General features: G+C 37.8%; 1 protein-coding gene across 3 annotated transcripts in view; it reads right to left on the bottom strand.

The window, feature by feature from the left end:
- vaspb (vasodilator stimulated phosphoprotein b) overlaps positions 1-18,349 on the bottom strand; it is a 43,547-nt gene that overhangs the window by 12,035 nt on the left and 13,163 nt on the right. For all 3 annotated transcript variants that reach the window (XM_038285840.1, XM_038285837.1, XM_038285839.1), the window contains exon 2: positions 1,648-1,819. In XM_038285840.1, coding sequence (XP_038141768.1) covers positions 1,648-1,819 — 172 coding nt within the window. The remainder of the gene's footprint in view (positions 1-1,647; positions 1,820-18,349) is intronic.

The raw sequence follows: 18,349 nt of genomic DNA, 5'->3' as shown, positions 1-18,349 counted from the left end.
CAGTAGTGTTTTTCAAAATTAGTGCTAGTCTTATCAAGAGGGGAAAACACAAAGCAGCTCTCATGAAAAATGCTTTAGTCAGGGTGAAATGAGAAACCTTGACATCTTCTATGTGTCTTGAGGGCAAGAAATACTTCAAGGAGACAGGCTTAAACCCAAAATATGATAGCAAAGAAAAACAGAGGAAGAAAAAAACAAAAGCTACAATATTTGTCTTCAAATTTACCCCATGCTGTTTCAAATTGCCACCAGAGGAAGCAGAGTTACACAGCCCCATAGAGACAAATATAGAGACCTTCCTGGGTATCAAGCCTCCCTTTTAAATTGTCACAGGAAATGGTTGAACTGTTTCACTATCTCACAGGAAACATCATCCACTTTAAGACTTGTCTCCAGGGAACACTTCAGCATGCTGAATGTTTAAAGAAGGAGAGAGGCTTTGTTGCTGAGGGGGTATATATATAAAAAAAGACAAAAAAGGTAGAGAAAGAGGAGAATAGAGCCACCTAAAGTCAATTTCACTCTGCTTTTTGACTGGAACAGTTTTATGTGCCGGGGAGCTACAATGTGGAGAGATAATGGCATTGAAACATCTTTATCTGAAGGATTTTTAACCCAAGATGCAAAAAACTCTAAAGTCTGAACTTAGACACAGCCATCTTGGATAAAGAAGAGATGCTGGTTGTTTTGGTGAACATTTTGTTTCCTTTAAAGCCCTTTAAAGGTCTCAGTATTTATTATAAAAGAAAAATACAGGAATATATAAGAAATATATAAGAAAAAAAAGAAATATATAAATAAATTGTTATTATTTGGTACTTTGGTTTATTCTTTTCTCCTTGTAGATCAGAGCTGCATTGATATGTGCTTAAATATATGTGCTTAACTCTGCACAAACCATGCTGGTTTATGCAGAGTTAGCTGAGTGATGGCAGCAATGTTGGTTTGAGCTGCATGCTCCAGAGTTTAAACTCTCATCTGCAACTCTGGCCTTTTCTTTGCTATGAGGGTAACTAACTGTGACTACAAACACCCCCAAAATTTTAAATCAATATACATCTAGAATAGGTTGTAGAAAGGGCATTAGATGTCTCTGTTTACGTTTATCAGCTGCCAAAAATCACACAGATTTAATAACCATGCTTTAAAAAGTTATAAATACATTGAAGAGGGCAAAATCTTGATTAAAGAATGCGACCAATGGTGGGCCAAAAACACGAGTTACTAGAGGGAAAAAACATGCCTTTAGAATGGATGAAAGAAATGTATAACAAAGATTTTCCGTGCTATGGATATGATGCTGGGTAGCTGTCTAACCGACATCATAATTCAAGCAATGTTCTTTAAAACCTCTGAATTCTGCACTGATCAGTGTTTGCAAAAACAATTTCAATCATTTCTAATAAAACGTTGAATCTAATCTCAGTCCAAAGCCCTGATGTGCAATATAAACTAAAAATAAATAAATGCCTGGTAACAAAATAAACAGCCGCACATTTGCATACTTCGATATGATATCTGCAGGACCGCATGGCTACACAATTTAACCACATGTGCACAGCTCACTCAAAGAGAAGCATTTGTAAACAAATAAATCCCCAACAGGTTTGCCAGACATGCCGTCAAACCTTAAGCTGAAAACTGTACCTGCTGGTCCGTCTGCATTTTGCGTCCGACTATCCGGAAGGCGTTGGTAGTGGGGTTGTGATAGATCTGGACTCTGCTGAAGGCTTGGGCTCCAGTGCCTGCAGGGAGCCACTTTTTACTGCCATCATCATAGATCATCACAGTGGCCCGAGCCTGGCAAATACTCGACTCGCTGCAGAACACAGGAGAAGAAGAAACGGGTCAGAGCACAGCACAGAGGATGCAAGTCTTTGGAGAGTTACTCGCTTTAAGGCTAAAACTATTGTCATGTCGACATACAAACACAGCAAACGTCAATAGAAACCTTTAAAAAAAATAAAAATCAAGATCTCTGATCCTACTTTTGAATACCCTCTGAATTTCTGATGGTTCTGTGGAAATTCGTTCAACAAATGACGAAAACAACACATCATCAGCAATCCTCATCCTGTTGCGCTGTGTAACAGGATGAGGATCACAGCATTCATCGCATATTTCAGGAGTGCCATTTATTATGTAAACAGAGGAAGTGTTTTGAGTATGAAATATGTGTCAATGATCTTTATTACTTGCAACTTCTGACTGATGAAGCAACAGCAAACCTTCACAAAACTCTTAAACTAAGCCTGTCTTTTATTATTATCCTCTTGTTTCTTTTAAAGATCCGTTTTCTTTCAGCAGTTAAATTGATTCATTCACTGATTTACTTCACAAGATTTGGAGCAATGCATCCTTCAGGATTAGTTTATATCAAAGTCTGAGCTTTTGTTTTAAAGTTGTTCATGCTAAAAGCAGCGCCTCTGTCAAGCAGCTGAAACAGAACGAGCAAACGCATAAGGGAGACACTGGATGGGCAAATGACTAAATAAAAACACCAGATTCTAAACAAAACCAGTTTCCGTCTGGACCCAGTCTGGCTTCATTTTTCACCTGTCATCTCACTTGAGTCCTTCAGCCAGTTAATTCAGGTCCGACCAAAAACAAACTTAACTCGACATAAAACCGAGCAGACTCAAGTGGTGTAGAATGACAGACATGCAGTTTACTGTGTAAAGAAATACAGCAAACATGCTGTAAAGTGATTTCTGCAGGAAAAAACCATTTGGTTTGATCCAAAATGAGAGGAGGTGGTTAGACAACAATGGGGAATGACAAAGACAGGAAGCTGTGCAGAGTGTCGGAAGACAAAACAAGGTATTGGAATCTTCCACCTGCTTTACATCATTGCTGAAGACGGTAAGAACGCAGTTGCTCGTGCTCCAAGATTACCGGCTAAATATTTATGCATGCTTTCTGCAGGCGGAATCTGGTTACTGATAATCCATTCACACGGCAGTTTTCTGTACATAGGGGAAGCATATAAAGTTAGAATAAATCTAGAAAAATATTTATTGAAAGACAATTATAAAAATATATTTATTCAAAAGAAAGCTATATTTAAGAACTCTGCAGGTTGAATCCTGTAATAGACAAGTTTTTATAGGTCACACACTTTATCTTTGCATTTTAAGATTACTGTTCGGCGAGGCCAGGCCGGTTTAACAACTCATCTAAAAAAAACGACTAAGAAATTAGTTTAGTTAAACACGAAAGAGGGGATTGAAAGTGAACAGCAAACAGTGGGTTACTACCCATTCCAGTTTTCTATCATTCCTCCCCCTCATCTCCTTGATTACTTCCCAGGCTCTCCCAACAGTCTCCTAATCCATCTTTTCCCCCTCTCCCTCCATCTGTCCCACCCTTGATACAATCTGTTACGTCCGGTGACAAAGCACCAAAGACCCAGCCCACTTCCTGCTGCCTGCACTGCCTAATAAGGACTGCTCCAGTCTGGGTAATAAATGCCTGGAGAAATTCATTTCCCCTACAAGTTAATAACAATAATAAATAGTCAATATTTTCTCACAACCCTATCTGGCTTGGCTGCTAATAAAACAACTAAATCAAACAGAAGCTAATTGTGATAATTTTGTTCCCTTTTGTAAATGACATTTCAAGCATTAAATTTTAGGCTAGAACGGTCCCTGATGCTTACTTCTTATAAATGGGCTAAACAACATTTTTCAAGTCAGTTTGAAGTTTAATGAACACGGTAGTTTTAGATTTGCTGCAAATCAGAAAATGAGCCCAATGTAAACACCAAACCCCTTCCTGTGATTGTGATGTCTGGCACTCGGCTTGCAGGGTGCCCAGAGTCATAGAGAGTATTCAAACCTTTGCTTCCTTGTTCTGGTTTGCAATGGCATTTTGATTTTCACTTCACTGACGTTCGGGCAAAGGAGGACAGCTTCATGGGCAAATGCTGGTTCTGTTATCACATGCTGTAAGCAGGCCATTAAAATGTGACACTAATGTTACCAAACTAAGTTAAATCAGAAAATAAGTATCTGACATTTTTAAATAAGTACACTACAATAAATTGCCAACTTATTAGATATTCACTGGAATCCCGCAGATTGCATTAACCCACTCAGACCTAAAGCACTCTGTAGCCATGGAAACTGCAATTTATTGTGGAAATTGTTATTTATGGATTGTCTAAATAAAAACAAGAGAGAGAGATAAACTCTTGCATTTAGAGCTTTAAAGTCAAGCTGGCAAGAGATCAGAAGTGGTCAATTTATCTTTTATAGATGGGTGATTCTCAGGTGAAAATGCTGAAGAATCTCCATCCTATCCAGTGTGTAAAAACTAAAAATTTCCACCCATCTTCAGTTTTAAAATGCAGCTGTTTAATAAAAATCACAGCACGTACTGAAGCATCAGAAGATATTAATTCAAAGCATTTGAAGCATATTGAAACCTACATAAAACACTTATTATGAAACAATTTCCATAAACTAGTTATAAAGGCTGTCCCTTTAGGCCTCTTATTTAATATACTTATTAGAAACATAGTAATATCGCTCCAATGATTTAAAAGCTTTAATGGAATTAAGACAGTTTGTTCGGAACATGAAGTTTCCTTTTATGCTGATGATTCACTGATTTTTATTGAAATGGCAATATTCTAGCATGTGTGTTACCATTGTGATAAATGATAAATTGGCACATAAACAGCTTTTTTTTTTTTTTTTTACAATAAATATAGACATGCTGGACCTTTCCTCCAATGGCCTCCAAAATCTGGGAATCCCAATTACAAGAAAATAGACAAATCTCCCCACAACCATTTTCAAACAAACATGTCACAGGGTCACCCCAAAAAAATTGACAAAATTCATTAATTAGCATAAAACATAATTTCCAATGCATATCAGCTTTAGCCAGAGTTACACATTATATTGAATCAAAAATCATCTTAAAAGGTATAGTGGAGGATTTTTGCAATTTTTTGAAAAGACCCGTCCTCTACACTTAAAAAAAAAAAAACACATTCACAACCCTGTACCCGCTCCCGACAGGGAACACCTATTAAACGCGTGTGAGAGAATGCACAAGCCCACTTCCCCTCTAAAAGTTTCTGTTTGCATCGCTCACACAAGCTTACTTTCCAAAAGAAGATTGGCAATTTTTCCATTATGTCAGGCTCACCACCGGCAAGTGAACATGGGAACAAGCCTGAAGGATGGCCTTAAGTAAACGTTTCACCAGAATGATTGACAATTAAAAGGACCAAAGAACATCCTCCACTACACCTTTAATATCAGTGCTTGCATTCATGAGGAACTCTCTAAAAGTAATATCTGGTAAATTATCATGCTTCAAGTTTCATGCATTCCTAGTTTGCATATGGTAATTCTAACATTAACATTTTAGTTACAGATTATGCTAAAATTTTGAATATAAATAATTAATCAACCATATGAAACTGTTTGGTATTCCTCGAACTAATTTAAACACGTTCCAGCTTTTGCAGTTTTAATATCAGTCATTATATTTTACAAAAGCTAAATTCCATTTGGTAATCATCAACTTACATTTAGAAAAGTAAACCTAAAGTTTCCCAAACGGACTACCACAAATTAAAAAAAAGAGGGTGCACTGGAACAGCATATTTTTTTGTTTGTTTGTGTGGGGTTTTGTTTTGCTGACAGCAAATATTATCTGCTTTATAGATATCTTGATGTCAAGAGTTCATAACAGAGCAGCTTCACAGCTGCCTCGGCCCAGAACCATGAGAAATTAGTGACACAGGGTTTCTGTGCCACTGTGCACAAGAGGTCTCTTTTTACTTTCATGTCTAAACAAAGATGTGTGTAAGGTTACCACAAAAGCAACTAAATGCTTTTTTTAATCCCATCTTTAATATTTATCAACTTTAATCTAGATAAAGATCTAAAAGGAATTCATGCTGTTGAGAAAATGAGTTACAGTGTAGAGAGGAGCTAATTCAGTGCCATTTCAGCAATATTCACAAGGATGTATTGTTCTGCAGACAAACACATGCTGCGCATCCCTTAAGCTATAAAATCTCATATTTCCTGTCTCGACCACACACACATCCTTTCTAGCTCTCAGGCTGTAGCAGCATCATGAGAGACTGCAGTCAAGTTTGCAGCAGATTTAACTTTGCTAAATTGCATGCACCCATATGCGGTGCGCACCAGTACAGATTAAGTATGATGCATACCAGGCGGTCTTCCTGACTGACATACCTCATGGAAATCTGTTTCATATTAATTACACTTTGGGACCTTTTTATAACCTGCCATATACCAGTTATGCTTTGAGATGATTTTTAACATGCAACTTAAAGAAAATATTAGTACTGGTTATCATCTCGTTTGTTCATATTGGCAGATGTTTGATTTGCTGGTGGTCAACAGAGTATTTACAGGTTGTCTCTGCTGAATATGATTAAAATACATTTAGCTGAAATCGTTTTAAGAAAAAATAAAATAATTGTATAAAAGTAGACTTATGAAACCTAGGGTAGGAAAACTAAACTAACCAAGACTTTTCTGGGATGTTGAATTCCCCAGCGGGGACCATCTTGTCCATCAGGCAGGGGAAACCTTTCCTGAATAAAACCTACATGAATCATTCAGGAAACTAATGTTCTCTTCATCCAGGGCGTGGGGTGCTAGGTGGATGCAGAGGGGGTTTATGGGAACTGGAAGGGGACACAGACATCGCACTGGGAAACAGATGCATATTTAATGGTGGAGAAAGCATGGGCTCAGGAGCAAGACCGCTCCTTGAAAGCTTTTAAAATCCATCTTAAGCCAAGGTTTTATTTGAAGGAAAAAATAAAAATCACCAGATCCATGTTGTTTTTATATTTAAAAAAGCTGTCTTTAGTTTCTTTTTAAATCACAGCCAGACCCTTTAGTCAAGGAAGGGTTAACAGGAAACCACGGTGCACCGCTGGAACACATGCCCTGTAGAAAATGTCTGTATAAGGCTGTGCTGTCAGAGCTTTTCTCCAAATGAGCTGGCAAGTACAGTCAGGCCCAGTGGCTCAGTTTCTTCCCTCCATCTTTTTTTTTTTTTTTTTTTTTTTCACCTGACGCTTCCTCCCTCATTTCTACCTCTTTTTTTTATCAAATAAAGACTAATCAGGATACACAGACCCTCTGCATTTTAAGCTTTTGATGGAAACCTTGAAAAGAGATTTGAGTACCACAAGAACGCTGCATTTCATGGATGAGCTCAAAGCAAGGCATAACTGAATAACTAAATAAACGAAATAAATGGTGTCCACTCGCCTGTACAAACCTAGTTGGGTTGCAGGTGAACATTAGGGAACAAATGACAAAATAAAGCTGAAGGAACAATTCAAAGCATTTTAAGCTTTGAACAACTTGTAGAGCAAAGTTTATAAGTTCAATATAAAAAAGAAACTGTAGAAATGGAGCTGCATAATATATCAAAACAGTACATGTAGACTAGTATAAATTAGGCTATGTTCATTTATGCTCTCATTGGAATTAATACATCGGCCAGTTGAAAAGCCATTCATTGACAGACCCTATTCGATAGCTTTCAGGAATAAATGGCATCAGTTAGAACAAAGCAGTTTGTTGCCCTTAATGCCAATTTCAGGGATATGTTTTAGTGGTTCAGATTAATACGCTTACAGAGTGGTTAAATTAATATTATCATCTTAATTTTAAAGCAAGATAATCGCATTTATATGTTTATTGGTATTTTGCATACCTATTCAAAACCTATCAAACCATGGCTGCTCAGCTCAACCGACAAGGACCTCTGGAGGAGCTGCAGAAATCCACAGCTCAGGAGGGATAATCGGTTGACAGACATTTAGTTATGCATCACAACAAATCTGGGGTCTAAAAATGGGACCTGAAACTTGCATAGAAACAAAAACAAACTTCATATGAAACTATATATATAAAAAAAAACATGGTGTGAAAATGTGAATCCGCTTACACCAACTCTGATCCATCCGAACGGGTCAGCACACGTTGGAAAGAAGGAAAATTTGTAACATAGATACTGAGAGGGGAACTGAAGCCAGGTTCCATCATAATTTCTCTCGCATTTCATTTCACTTTATATGAAACTTTAAATGTAGATCGAATTTATAGGATCTGAAACCGCAGTGTGAAAAATGCTGTCCTGTGAAACAAAGTAAAAAATGGTTCATAAACCAGCTTAAATTAAAAATGAAAGTACGTACAACATTTAAACATTTACATCATTTGTCCCCTCAGTGACTGACTGAGTAATTTATACCACAGATCAATATATTCATGTAAAAAGGTTTGAGGAATTTACACGGATTGCTGTAATTATTTAAACAACACTGAACCCCCTGTGCTAAAAGTGCTTGATGCTTGCTGTGACTATGCAGGAGACTCTGGAAATGGGAGAATTAGGAAACGCATTTTTAAGGCTCACCAACGTTTCCTGACCAGGGATAATGACAGGTTATCAGCTGATCATACTCCATGGAGCATTGCACTCAGATCTATGTGCTGAACAGAGTCTAGTACTGGAGTGATGGACCAACAAGACCGGTGGCACCACTTTCATTACCGGTGTTTAATATAAGGAGGTCAGTGTGCATAACTCTGATGTAGAAAAAGATTAGCTTGGTGCACAGTTCTAACAAAAAAACAAATTTTAATAAGCAATCTATGTTACAAATAGAATCTTAAAAATGTATTTATCATAGGTAGAAATCTTGTTTAATATGGGTGAGAAATGGATAAGGCCTCAAGCTGCACTCAGTTTATAAAGGATTCAAAATAATTAAAGATAGGGAAGCATCTAAATCTATGTACCGGTAACTGAAACGCAGCCATTTTTGCCCTTATTATAGTTTATAGATTGGGTTTCCTTTTCCAGGTTCCCTTATTTGCTTATAAAACAAACAATTAATATGATTAATCGTAATTAATTGATGATTGAAATAATCGTCAAAGAATTGAATAATTGATAAATTGTAAAATGGATGAAAGGGGACTGCGTAGAGACTCTAAAACACGCCTGTAGCCGACATGGCAACCCACTTAGAGCAGTAATAGGGGGTTTTCATGTGACGTCGCGCTCACGTGACTACTCAGCGCGTCCGCCATATTGGGTGGCAGCCTTAGGCAGTATTGACAGTGAAAAATGGTGAAATCGTGTGTAATTGTTGATTGCACGGCCCGTGGAGGTGGAGATCAACGCTCTATCGCATACCAGCCGTAATCGTGAATCAATGTGAAAAAACAAAACAGCTATCTGAACAACGCCGTCACCTATGGCTGACACGGATATCCAGGTCCGATTTGGACGGTGTTAAGCTGGAACACGCCAGAGTCTGCAGTGCTCACTTTGTCACAGGTAATTAACTGTCAAGCATTTAAAACATGTAAGAATATATTAATAATAGGGCTTGGGCGTCATGACGTATTACTTTCCGTGGCCGCAATGTTGACCGTCTCCGCCGCCGCTACTCAGACTACTGCCTATGACCCCCGCGTACTGGACTCCCTCTCTCTGCCGTGTTTTAATTTGATTAATTTCACCTTAACTTGATTTCAACCAGCGGGAAAAGGCTCAAATATGTGAGAAACCCGGAGGGTTTAGGGAGGTTTGGCAGTTAACGTTACTAACCAAACCTTTGAAACACATAGCAGCTAGTTAAAAGTACATTACATGCCTGAGTGGTTGTTAGCACTAACGGTTAGCACTGTTTGCTGGCTTTATGAGCTGCAGCTCCTGAACCCAATCATCTGGATTAGTGCTAAACAAGGCACCGTGGAGGGCATAGGGGTCCATATGGTCGATCACGGAACATTTCCTCAGATATGTTCCATGATCTGGTGGCTCTAGCGTGCTGGCGTACTTATCTATTCGCGACATGATATATTTAATATACGATAATATGCCACCCAAGATGGCGGACCGGGAGCTGGCCAGTGACGTCACTGAAAACCCCCTATTTAACCAAGATTGTAAAACAATGCAGAAATATTTTACATTTAAGGTAAAAAAAAATTAAAAACACATCTTTTCTCGTCTTTCAAAATGCTCTGTCCACATCTCCTCCAGTGATAAATGTTGTGTCCCCTGGTTTGAATAGCTTTTCTTTAATGAAGCTGTTGCCATCTGATTAATAATAGATTTACCAAAAAAATAATTATCAGTAAAATTGATTAGCAAAATAAATAATCGTTGGTTGTAGTTCTACAATTAATTGACTCTCTACCTGAAGCCTCTTTTAGGCACAAAAACAAAAAGCTGTGAATGTATCCATACATCTGAGTTATCACAGTCCTTTTTTTTTTTTTATCACAGTCAATGGTAAGCACTGCCTGGATTTCCTTGTTAATACGATCAGTCCATCCATCACACTCTTTCATTAATAATGCCACCTTCTATTTACTGTGCCTACCAATCATATTTATTTGACTTTGTACCTCACTCACCACATCTATTTCTACTCTGTTAAAGGGCGCTTTGTTCCTGTTCTGTTAGTTGTGGTTGCTATGGTAACTATTAAATAACACTGATCAGCTGGCTCTTTTGAATACACAATGACATTCATGTGGTGCTTTAGATGCAGCACTTATTATTGGATGTGGGTGTGAAGCGGGCTGAGCGTCAGGTGGAGCCTTGGACGCAAACTTTGAGGTACAGCTGAGATCTATAAGGGGAAATCACTTGGGTTTTTTTTCAGTATTTTCAAATGTTTAGCTTACATAATTTTTTAGCACTTTACACAATTTATATAAATAGGTCCTTGCCATGAGGAAGAATTGCTCTAAGAATGTTGACACAAGCAATGTAGAGGAAGTTCTTGAACTGAATTAAAAAGAAAAAAACTCAACCTTTTAGGCTATATATATATGATACAATACATCAAATAGAAAAACTTCATCCCCTGCCATGAAACATGCTGGCAGTAGCATTATGCTGTGGGGAGGACTGTCTGCAGAAGAGACAGGAAAGTTGGCTAGCAATGATGATGCAAATGCAAAAAAACATTAGTGGAAAAACAGCTGGAGGCTACAAGAGACAAAAATGTTTGTCTTCATGTTCAGTTATAAAAACAGACTAAGAACATATGGTTTTCATCTAAAATAATACAATAAGCAGGAGGACTAGTCCACCAATAGGTGTTTCCATTCAGCTTTGTTGCTTTTTAATCGGGTGAATGATGCACAAACAACTTACAAAAGTTACAAAAAAGATTTGAAAACCATTTCAGTGACTAGACCTTAGGTGGCTGCATAACACGAACAGAAACCCCATAGATACAAGAGTAAAGAAACGCAATAAGTCACCAGATGGGGTTTTGTTTTGGAAATTATCAGAGGATTTTGTCCCCATCCTGGTTCCAGTTAAATATCAACTCAATTTCCAGAATTGATAATCATGCATTATATCTACCAACAGGCTGGAAAGACAAACATTTGACTGTTTTTTTAGAATAGAAACTGGTAACATAGCGAAGTTTACAAGGAAGACATTCATTCATGAATAATTGAGAACAGACTATTTCACTTTTCACCACAGCACCTGAAGGGTAGGCAGCAGGTGAAGCTGGTTAGGTCACGTTTGAGACAAACACTTAAGAGAAGTGAAAAAAGGAAGTGCTGTACTAGTGGAGTAACTAGGGAGAACCCAGCACTTCACAGCACATGAACGCTTTTTTGTTTAAAGTCTTGGCTGTGTAAGCAAAGAAAAGGTTTCCTCTTTGATCAAGTAGCAACTAAATCAATTCTATCAGTGCATACCATTAGAGGAAATCAAGCTGTACGTTTCAGGGTATAAAGCGCGTTGAACTGAGGTCACAGCGAGGGCATGTGCAAATAAATATTTTGGTAGTCGAGTAATAGGTCAAAATCTTTGCAGTTAGTCAAAGATTATTTTAATCGACCTCTGGTTTTTGTGCTTTTAACTTCCGTTCTCAGGGCTTGTGCATGTTCACACTTTCTTATATAGGTATATATACACCTATTCATTTTTACCTAATCTTTACATTAACGTATTAATTCCTACAGAAAAAAAAAATGAATTAGAAAATATGCAATTTAAAGTACTTAAAAGTGTGGAGCTGCTTTAGAATGATTTCACTATTACTTATAAACAAATGAAATACAATTAGACACACCTGCCATGGATTGATTTTTATTAATCGTCATGAGTTAAGAGTTTTTCTCTATACTCTTTAAACATGACAGCACGCCTGTTGTTGAATATTTTTGAGTTGTCCTTTAGATGAATTTTTCCAGAATTCAAGTAAATTTATAGTTGAGTAAAGAGGCTGAATGATTAAGTCCGATTACTCAGCTATTAAGTCAGAAGCTGTAAGCATTGTCTTATCACACACTGTTGACGTCAGTAAACATACCTGAAAATCCACCCATGTAGCAACGTTTAATCGGACTTGTATAAAGTTGCGTAGGCATTACTACAAAAACATTAATTAGCCCAATATAAAGTTGTGAACATTACATAAGTTCATCACTTTTGGTGCATATGTTAGAGCCTTATATAATCATTGCATTGCTGCTCTTCTCTGCCTTCTACATTTCTATCACAGCCGTTACGATTTATTTCTTTGAAATGTCCTTCACGTTTTAGAAAATGAAAGTAGTGTGCTCGTCATTTGCCCCTTTGCCTTCTGATGCTTATATCTCAGCCACCAAAGCAGGCGCCTTTACAGGATGTTTTGTATTTAACAGGCATCAGTTTGTACCAGCTAGATTGGTTTGTTACAAACATCCAAACGTTAATTGTGCATTATTTTCCTTTTCCATTTTACCACCAAAGCAATAAAAAGATTGCAATTCAATAAAATACAGTATTTTGAGTCAGAAAAAGGATCGTAGACATTTTGAGCTCAATTGTTTTTAATTGCATTGATCTAAAAACTTTTTTGCCCTTTTTTTCCCCCCACCAGCTAAACAATCTTACGTATTAAAAAAGTTCCCAAATGGTTGCCAGCCTTCTATGGCAAAGAATAAAAACAAAAACAATGCGTTGTAGCACACATTTTCTATTGAAAGATATGGATTTGTCCAAAAAAATTAAAAATCACCCTTTAACAATTGAAAAAAGTAGCTAAATAAATCAGGCTTACTTAATGGAGAGCCAAATTTCAACATATCTGGACATTCAATCTGGAGCCACACAATGTTATTTCAAGAGCAGTAAATGGACCTTGGGCCAAAGTTTGGACACTCGCGAGCCAGGTGAACATTTCTCACTCATTTAACGCATTTGAGATAATTTCTTATATACTATCAGCATCGTGCCAGAAAACGTGACTTCTAGCATTTCGCATACTTTAGTTTGATCAGGAGTCATGATGCTCCCATACCTTACTTCAGTCAGCGTGTCAATGGTGTCTAACCAGTTAAAACATACAAGGCTTTCACATCAATAAATATGAGAAATTAGCATTGTTATGATTTTTCCCCCCTCATAATTCAACCAACTTTTCTTTAATTTAACGCATCATTCCTAAAAGATTTTCTTTTAGGTGAAATAAATCAAAGCTTGAAGGAATAACATGTGGTACAAAAGGCATAAAGAGAAGGGAAAACCGACTCCGAACTATCATGGTGGCTGTAAAGGTCTCATTCTCTAAAGCTGATTTGAATTTAAACGTCCCACACAAGCACCAGTTCACACATTACATCATGTTCAGGTCCCCATCAGGTCATGTTTCCAGCTGCATATATTCATTAACTATCCCAGAGCTGTCGAATTAGTTAAACTTAAGTGCAGCTTTTATGGGATACTGCTCCCTTATACGGTGTTGATTTGTGGTTCAATGTCGAGAAATTTAATAAACGTGCACTCAGTGCAGATTCTAGTCATCTAGTCATTTACCCTAACAAGGCAGTATAGAAAAACAAAACACATGAAAGAATGATTAACTAAACTTGTCCATTTTAAAGAAGAAAAGGGAAGGATCTTTTATTTCTATTCAGCAAGATTATTTTAAACAGGGACGGTAAAGCAGAACCCCGTTATCTGATGAAGATGAAGTCAGCTTTTTTTGCAATAACCTTTGGTAAGAGAATAAAAATGTAAGTCATTTTCTGGCCCTCTTAGAGGTTAACGGCTTTAAAAACTGGGAGCCCCTTAGATCTTATTCAATGTTTACGCCATCTTATTTAGTTATGTTTGCGTTGGCTCGCTTAGCTTGTAGCTTGCCACAAAATTAACAAATACTTTTACTGAAGGCTTCGAGTCAGACACACAGAAACAGGCAGGGGTAATTTAGCTGTTCTTTAACTCTTTAAATGATCTCTGAAGGAAAATCAACTGTTGTTAACCTCCCGGATTTAAACTTTGAGAATTTTTTTAAATGCTGACTAATCGTTTGCAGCACACTTCATCACATTTTTTTTGTAATCACTTCAAGAGCAGAGTTGAATTCCTTCCTGCTTCTGATGCAGCGGAGGTTGGTGTTTCAGGGAAGGGAAGAGAAAGGGGGGTAAAACTGGCATGCTTATTGCCCATATTTGGAATGAAGTTACCTCTGTCCTCCACACTCAGCTTAATTCCTTTTACAGGTCGGAGCACATCCTCCTCGACCCGGGCCAAAAACAAGGAGGAGGAGGAGGTCTCCTTTTTAGAAAAGAATCAACAGAGGAAGACTCTCTGTTTTAGGCTGCCCTAACTTGTACACCCCTTCCCAATCCACCAAATGAGACATTTATTTTCCCTTCATCACACTTCCTGCCTACATGGAGGTCTGAGTGTGTTGATGTTGGCCACATTATAGTCGACCTTTAGGACCCTGGTTAGTTTAAAACTGGGAAATGAGGCATAGACCAATATGAGATTGAAAGTATATAATAACCTAGAGTGAAAAAAAATGCCCTGGTTTCACCTCATTAACACAAATGTCACAGAAAGAAAATCTAAGACATGCACTGGAAAAAAAAAATCTAAATCTAGATTAGCCTTTTTCTTGAAATAAGTGCATTTGTTCTTGGATTGAGGAGGTAAAAGAGACATTTTGTCAATGGAACAAGACAATTTACACTTAAAATAAGAAAACACAATTGCTTTGTCCAATTTCATCTGCATTTTATCTTATTTTAAGAATAAAAATCCTCATTCCATTGGCAAACTATCTCATTTACCTACCTAAATTAATGGTAAATACATTTAATTTAAGACATTTTTTAACCTATTTCGATATTGTTTTTTCCAATTTGATCTGATTTCTTCATTTAACTCAGCTTGTCAGCAGCTTGCTAGCTTCCTAATTGCAGTTTGAAACAGCAACGCCTTAATAATAGAGCTGCACAGCACATGGATCATAATCATCACCGCCACATCAGTGAGTTACATACTGCAGTCGCAAAGGACTGCTTGGACACAACATTTGGCACACCACTGTATTTGAGGTTGGTCCTTTTACACTCTGTATATTGATAATATTTTATTGAGATGGCAGAACTAATCATCCTAAAGACAAACACCTAATTTATATTGAAACGATAAAGCTAATGTGATAAGGGGAAAATGCAATTTTGAAAAGCAGTTTCCCTAATATATAACCTCCTTGCCTTCTAAGAGAAATATGAGAGAAAGGTTAGGAGTAAACTGCAGTTTGCAGAGAACTCACAGGACAGGAAAAAAAAAAAAGTTATATTGGCTAAAAGTCTAATATGATGCATACCTAATGAGAACAGTGTATACAGTCTTTGGGCAGCTGACTGGCAGTGCGTAGCAACCAGTGGAGAGAGGGCAGCATAGCTTTAATGTATGCTGTATAATTCTCTAGCATCTTGCATGGGATTTTGAGCACGGGAACAGCAGGACAGACATTTCTAGAGACTTTGCAAACAACCTGTTAGAGACCTTCATAGACCTTGACAGTGTTGGGAAAGTTCTCTTTCTATGTGAACTAGTTCAAAGTTCAGTTCACACATTTTAAAATGAACTAGTTCAGTTCATAGTTCACAATTCCAAAAAACGAACTAGTTCATAGTTCTTTTTTTTTCATATATTGCTCAATTACACCATAGCCTACTGTAGAACCACAGACGGCAATTATTTTATCAGTTGTAACTCTGAAACTGTGCGTCAGATTTCATCTTCATATCCAGTTTTGAATCCTTATCCAACCAGGGTTTACATTAGCATTGAGGGGACAGCATTTCCCCATTGTTGCTTTAATGCTTTGTTGCTGTCCATTCACTTCACACTAGTAGCAGCTGCAGCTTTCACCCCTACAGTATATTCTCAAAAACATCACGAAACATGTGCTGCTTGAATGGTCTTTTTTATGAGGAATTATTAAAAGAAAAATAGGAAAGTAGTCTTTAAGGTGCAAATGTTTTTTTTTATTTTAATAATTTTTTCCATTTGAAATTCCATTTCAATACATACTAAAAAGGAATCCTGGAAAATTATACCAGGCAGGTTTAACAAACAAGTTACATGGATAGTAAAACCCTCAAGAACAGGGGTCTTCTATGTTTTCCAGACCAAGGACCCCCAAACTGATGGCGAGATGGAGCGGGGACCCCCTAACTATATATATTGTATGAAATTGTGTCCTATAGTCACTCTATTACAGATGGAGTAATGTAAAGAAATTAATTTCTCCCTGGGATTATTAAAGGTTTTCTGATTCTGATTCCTGGTTGTTGTGAAGGAAACGGTGCCCAGCTTGAAAGAGCTCCTGTGTGTCGCTGAATGTGAGCATTGATGACTGAAAGACATCTTCTGCCTCCATTTATCTGTTTACTACAGTGTGTTGATTTCATGTTAATGAGTATTTAAAGACATTTCAATTAGTGGGGGGAAAAAAATGCAGGGGGGGAATATAAAAATATCAACTAACCATGCAGACCCTCATGCAGTACCTCCGTAGACCCCCTAGGGGTCGCGGATCCCCCGTTGAAGACCGCTCAAAAAGATTTTACTAACACAAACTGAGGGACCAGGCTGAGGTAGGAATTTAAGGTTACTGAAGTGCGGATTTTTTTACTGAAAGCCGGCGGGCAAACTTGTTGCCATCATCCTCACCGACCACCTGGTCATAAACCTGTTTTAAGTCGCCTCCATGCTGCTGTGGCTTCCACGCTGCATTTTGTTTTGATGACGCACGCGGCTGTAGCACGACGCTGGTAGCTGGTGTTGCCAGATTGGGTGTTTTTCCCGCTACATATTAAGGCCTGTTTACGGTGTGATTTAGCCGGGGTTTCGCCTGGAGGGCTTTATAGAAATCTGGCAACCTATTGAACGGAGCTGAACTGAGAGAGCGTGCCGTTCACAGACACCAGAATGAACAAGTTCACAATAACGTTCATCAGGCAATAATGCAGTACGTTCAGTTCACGTTCGCCCAAAATATGAACGAGTTCATGAACTTTCGTTCAATGAACGCGTTCAGGCACAACACTGGACCTTGATAATGTAATCTGCCCATGCCCAAAAGAGAAAAATTAAAAACTAGACATAATTTGTTGTGCAGGTAGGAAAACTGCAAATTGAAAATGTTGGTGTGGCAACACTAAATATCTCTAAGTATACAAAATGATTTTTACCATGCACCAAAATATGCCTTAATGCAGACTTGGCTCCTCTTTAAACAGAACAAGTAAACACACAGGCCTGTGTTAAACATGTCCCTTAGCGTGTGGTGATAAACCTTGAGCGAACACTGGGTCAAAGTCTCAAAAGGAAGCCGGCAGCGAAGGCTTAAGCAAGCACTGGGTTTCCTCTGAGGGGGTTCTTTCTGATGCAGCCTCAGTCCATCAGCAATCACCATCTTCCCAGATAACGTAGCCTATGATCTAAGAACTTGAGTGATAGGAACGTTAACAATGGCTGACAGCACAAAGCTGTTTCTATACTAACTGGGGTCCATTATGTTCCATTAAGCAATGGACCCTAGATGAACCCTCTGGATCTTTATATATCCATTAGCAGTGCTGACCATACAGTACATTTATGCCCACAGTTAAGCTTTGGTTTCACTGCACTCTTAGCGGCAGACCCAGTCTTACTCTACAGAGAAACCTCATACATCTGCAGTTAACTACGTATGACCATATGCTGTTAAATTTTATGTGTAAATCCATTAGATCTAGTAAAATATGGCCAAATATTTTGACACAGATGTCCTTTTCAATGTCCTTACCATCTATATAACAATAAATGTTGGACATGTTGTACATTTCAAACTCTCTGCAGCCGAAAAAGGTTTCTGAACTATTAAGATCACTCAGGAGAATAACTGATAAGTGCTTAAAATGATAAGAACAAGGAGTGCTGCAATACAGCTTATAGTTCCAAGATGTACCTTTAGACCTAAAAGGTTTAATGGAAACAGTGACATAAGATG

The sequence above is a fragment of the Cyprinodon tularosa genome, unplaced genomic scaffold (assembly GCF_016077235.1).
Source record: "Cyprinodon tularosa strain WSP-4 unplaced genomic scaffold, ASM1607723v1 ctg215, whole genome shotgun sequence".
Lineage (NCBI taxonomy): Eukaryota > Metazoa > Chordata > Actinopteri > Cyprinodontiformes > Cyprinodontidae > Cyprinodon > Cyprinodon tularosa.
Note: the sequence above shows the minus strand (reverse complement) of the source record. Positions and strands in the feature narration are given on the sequence as shown.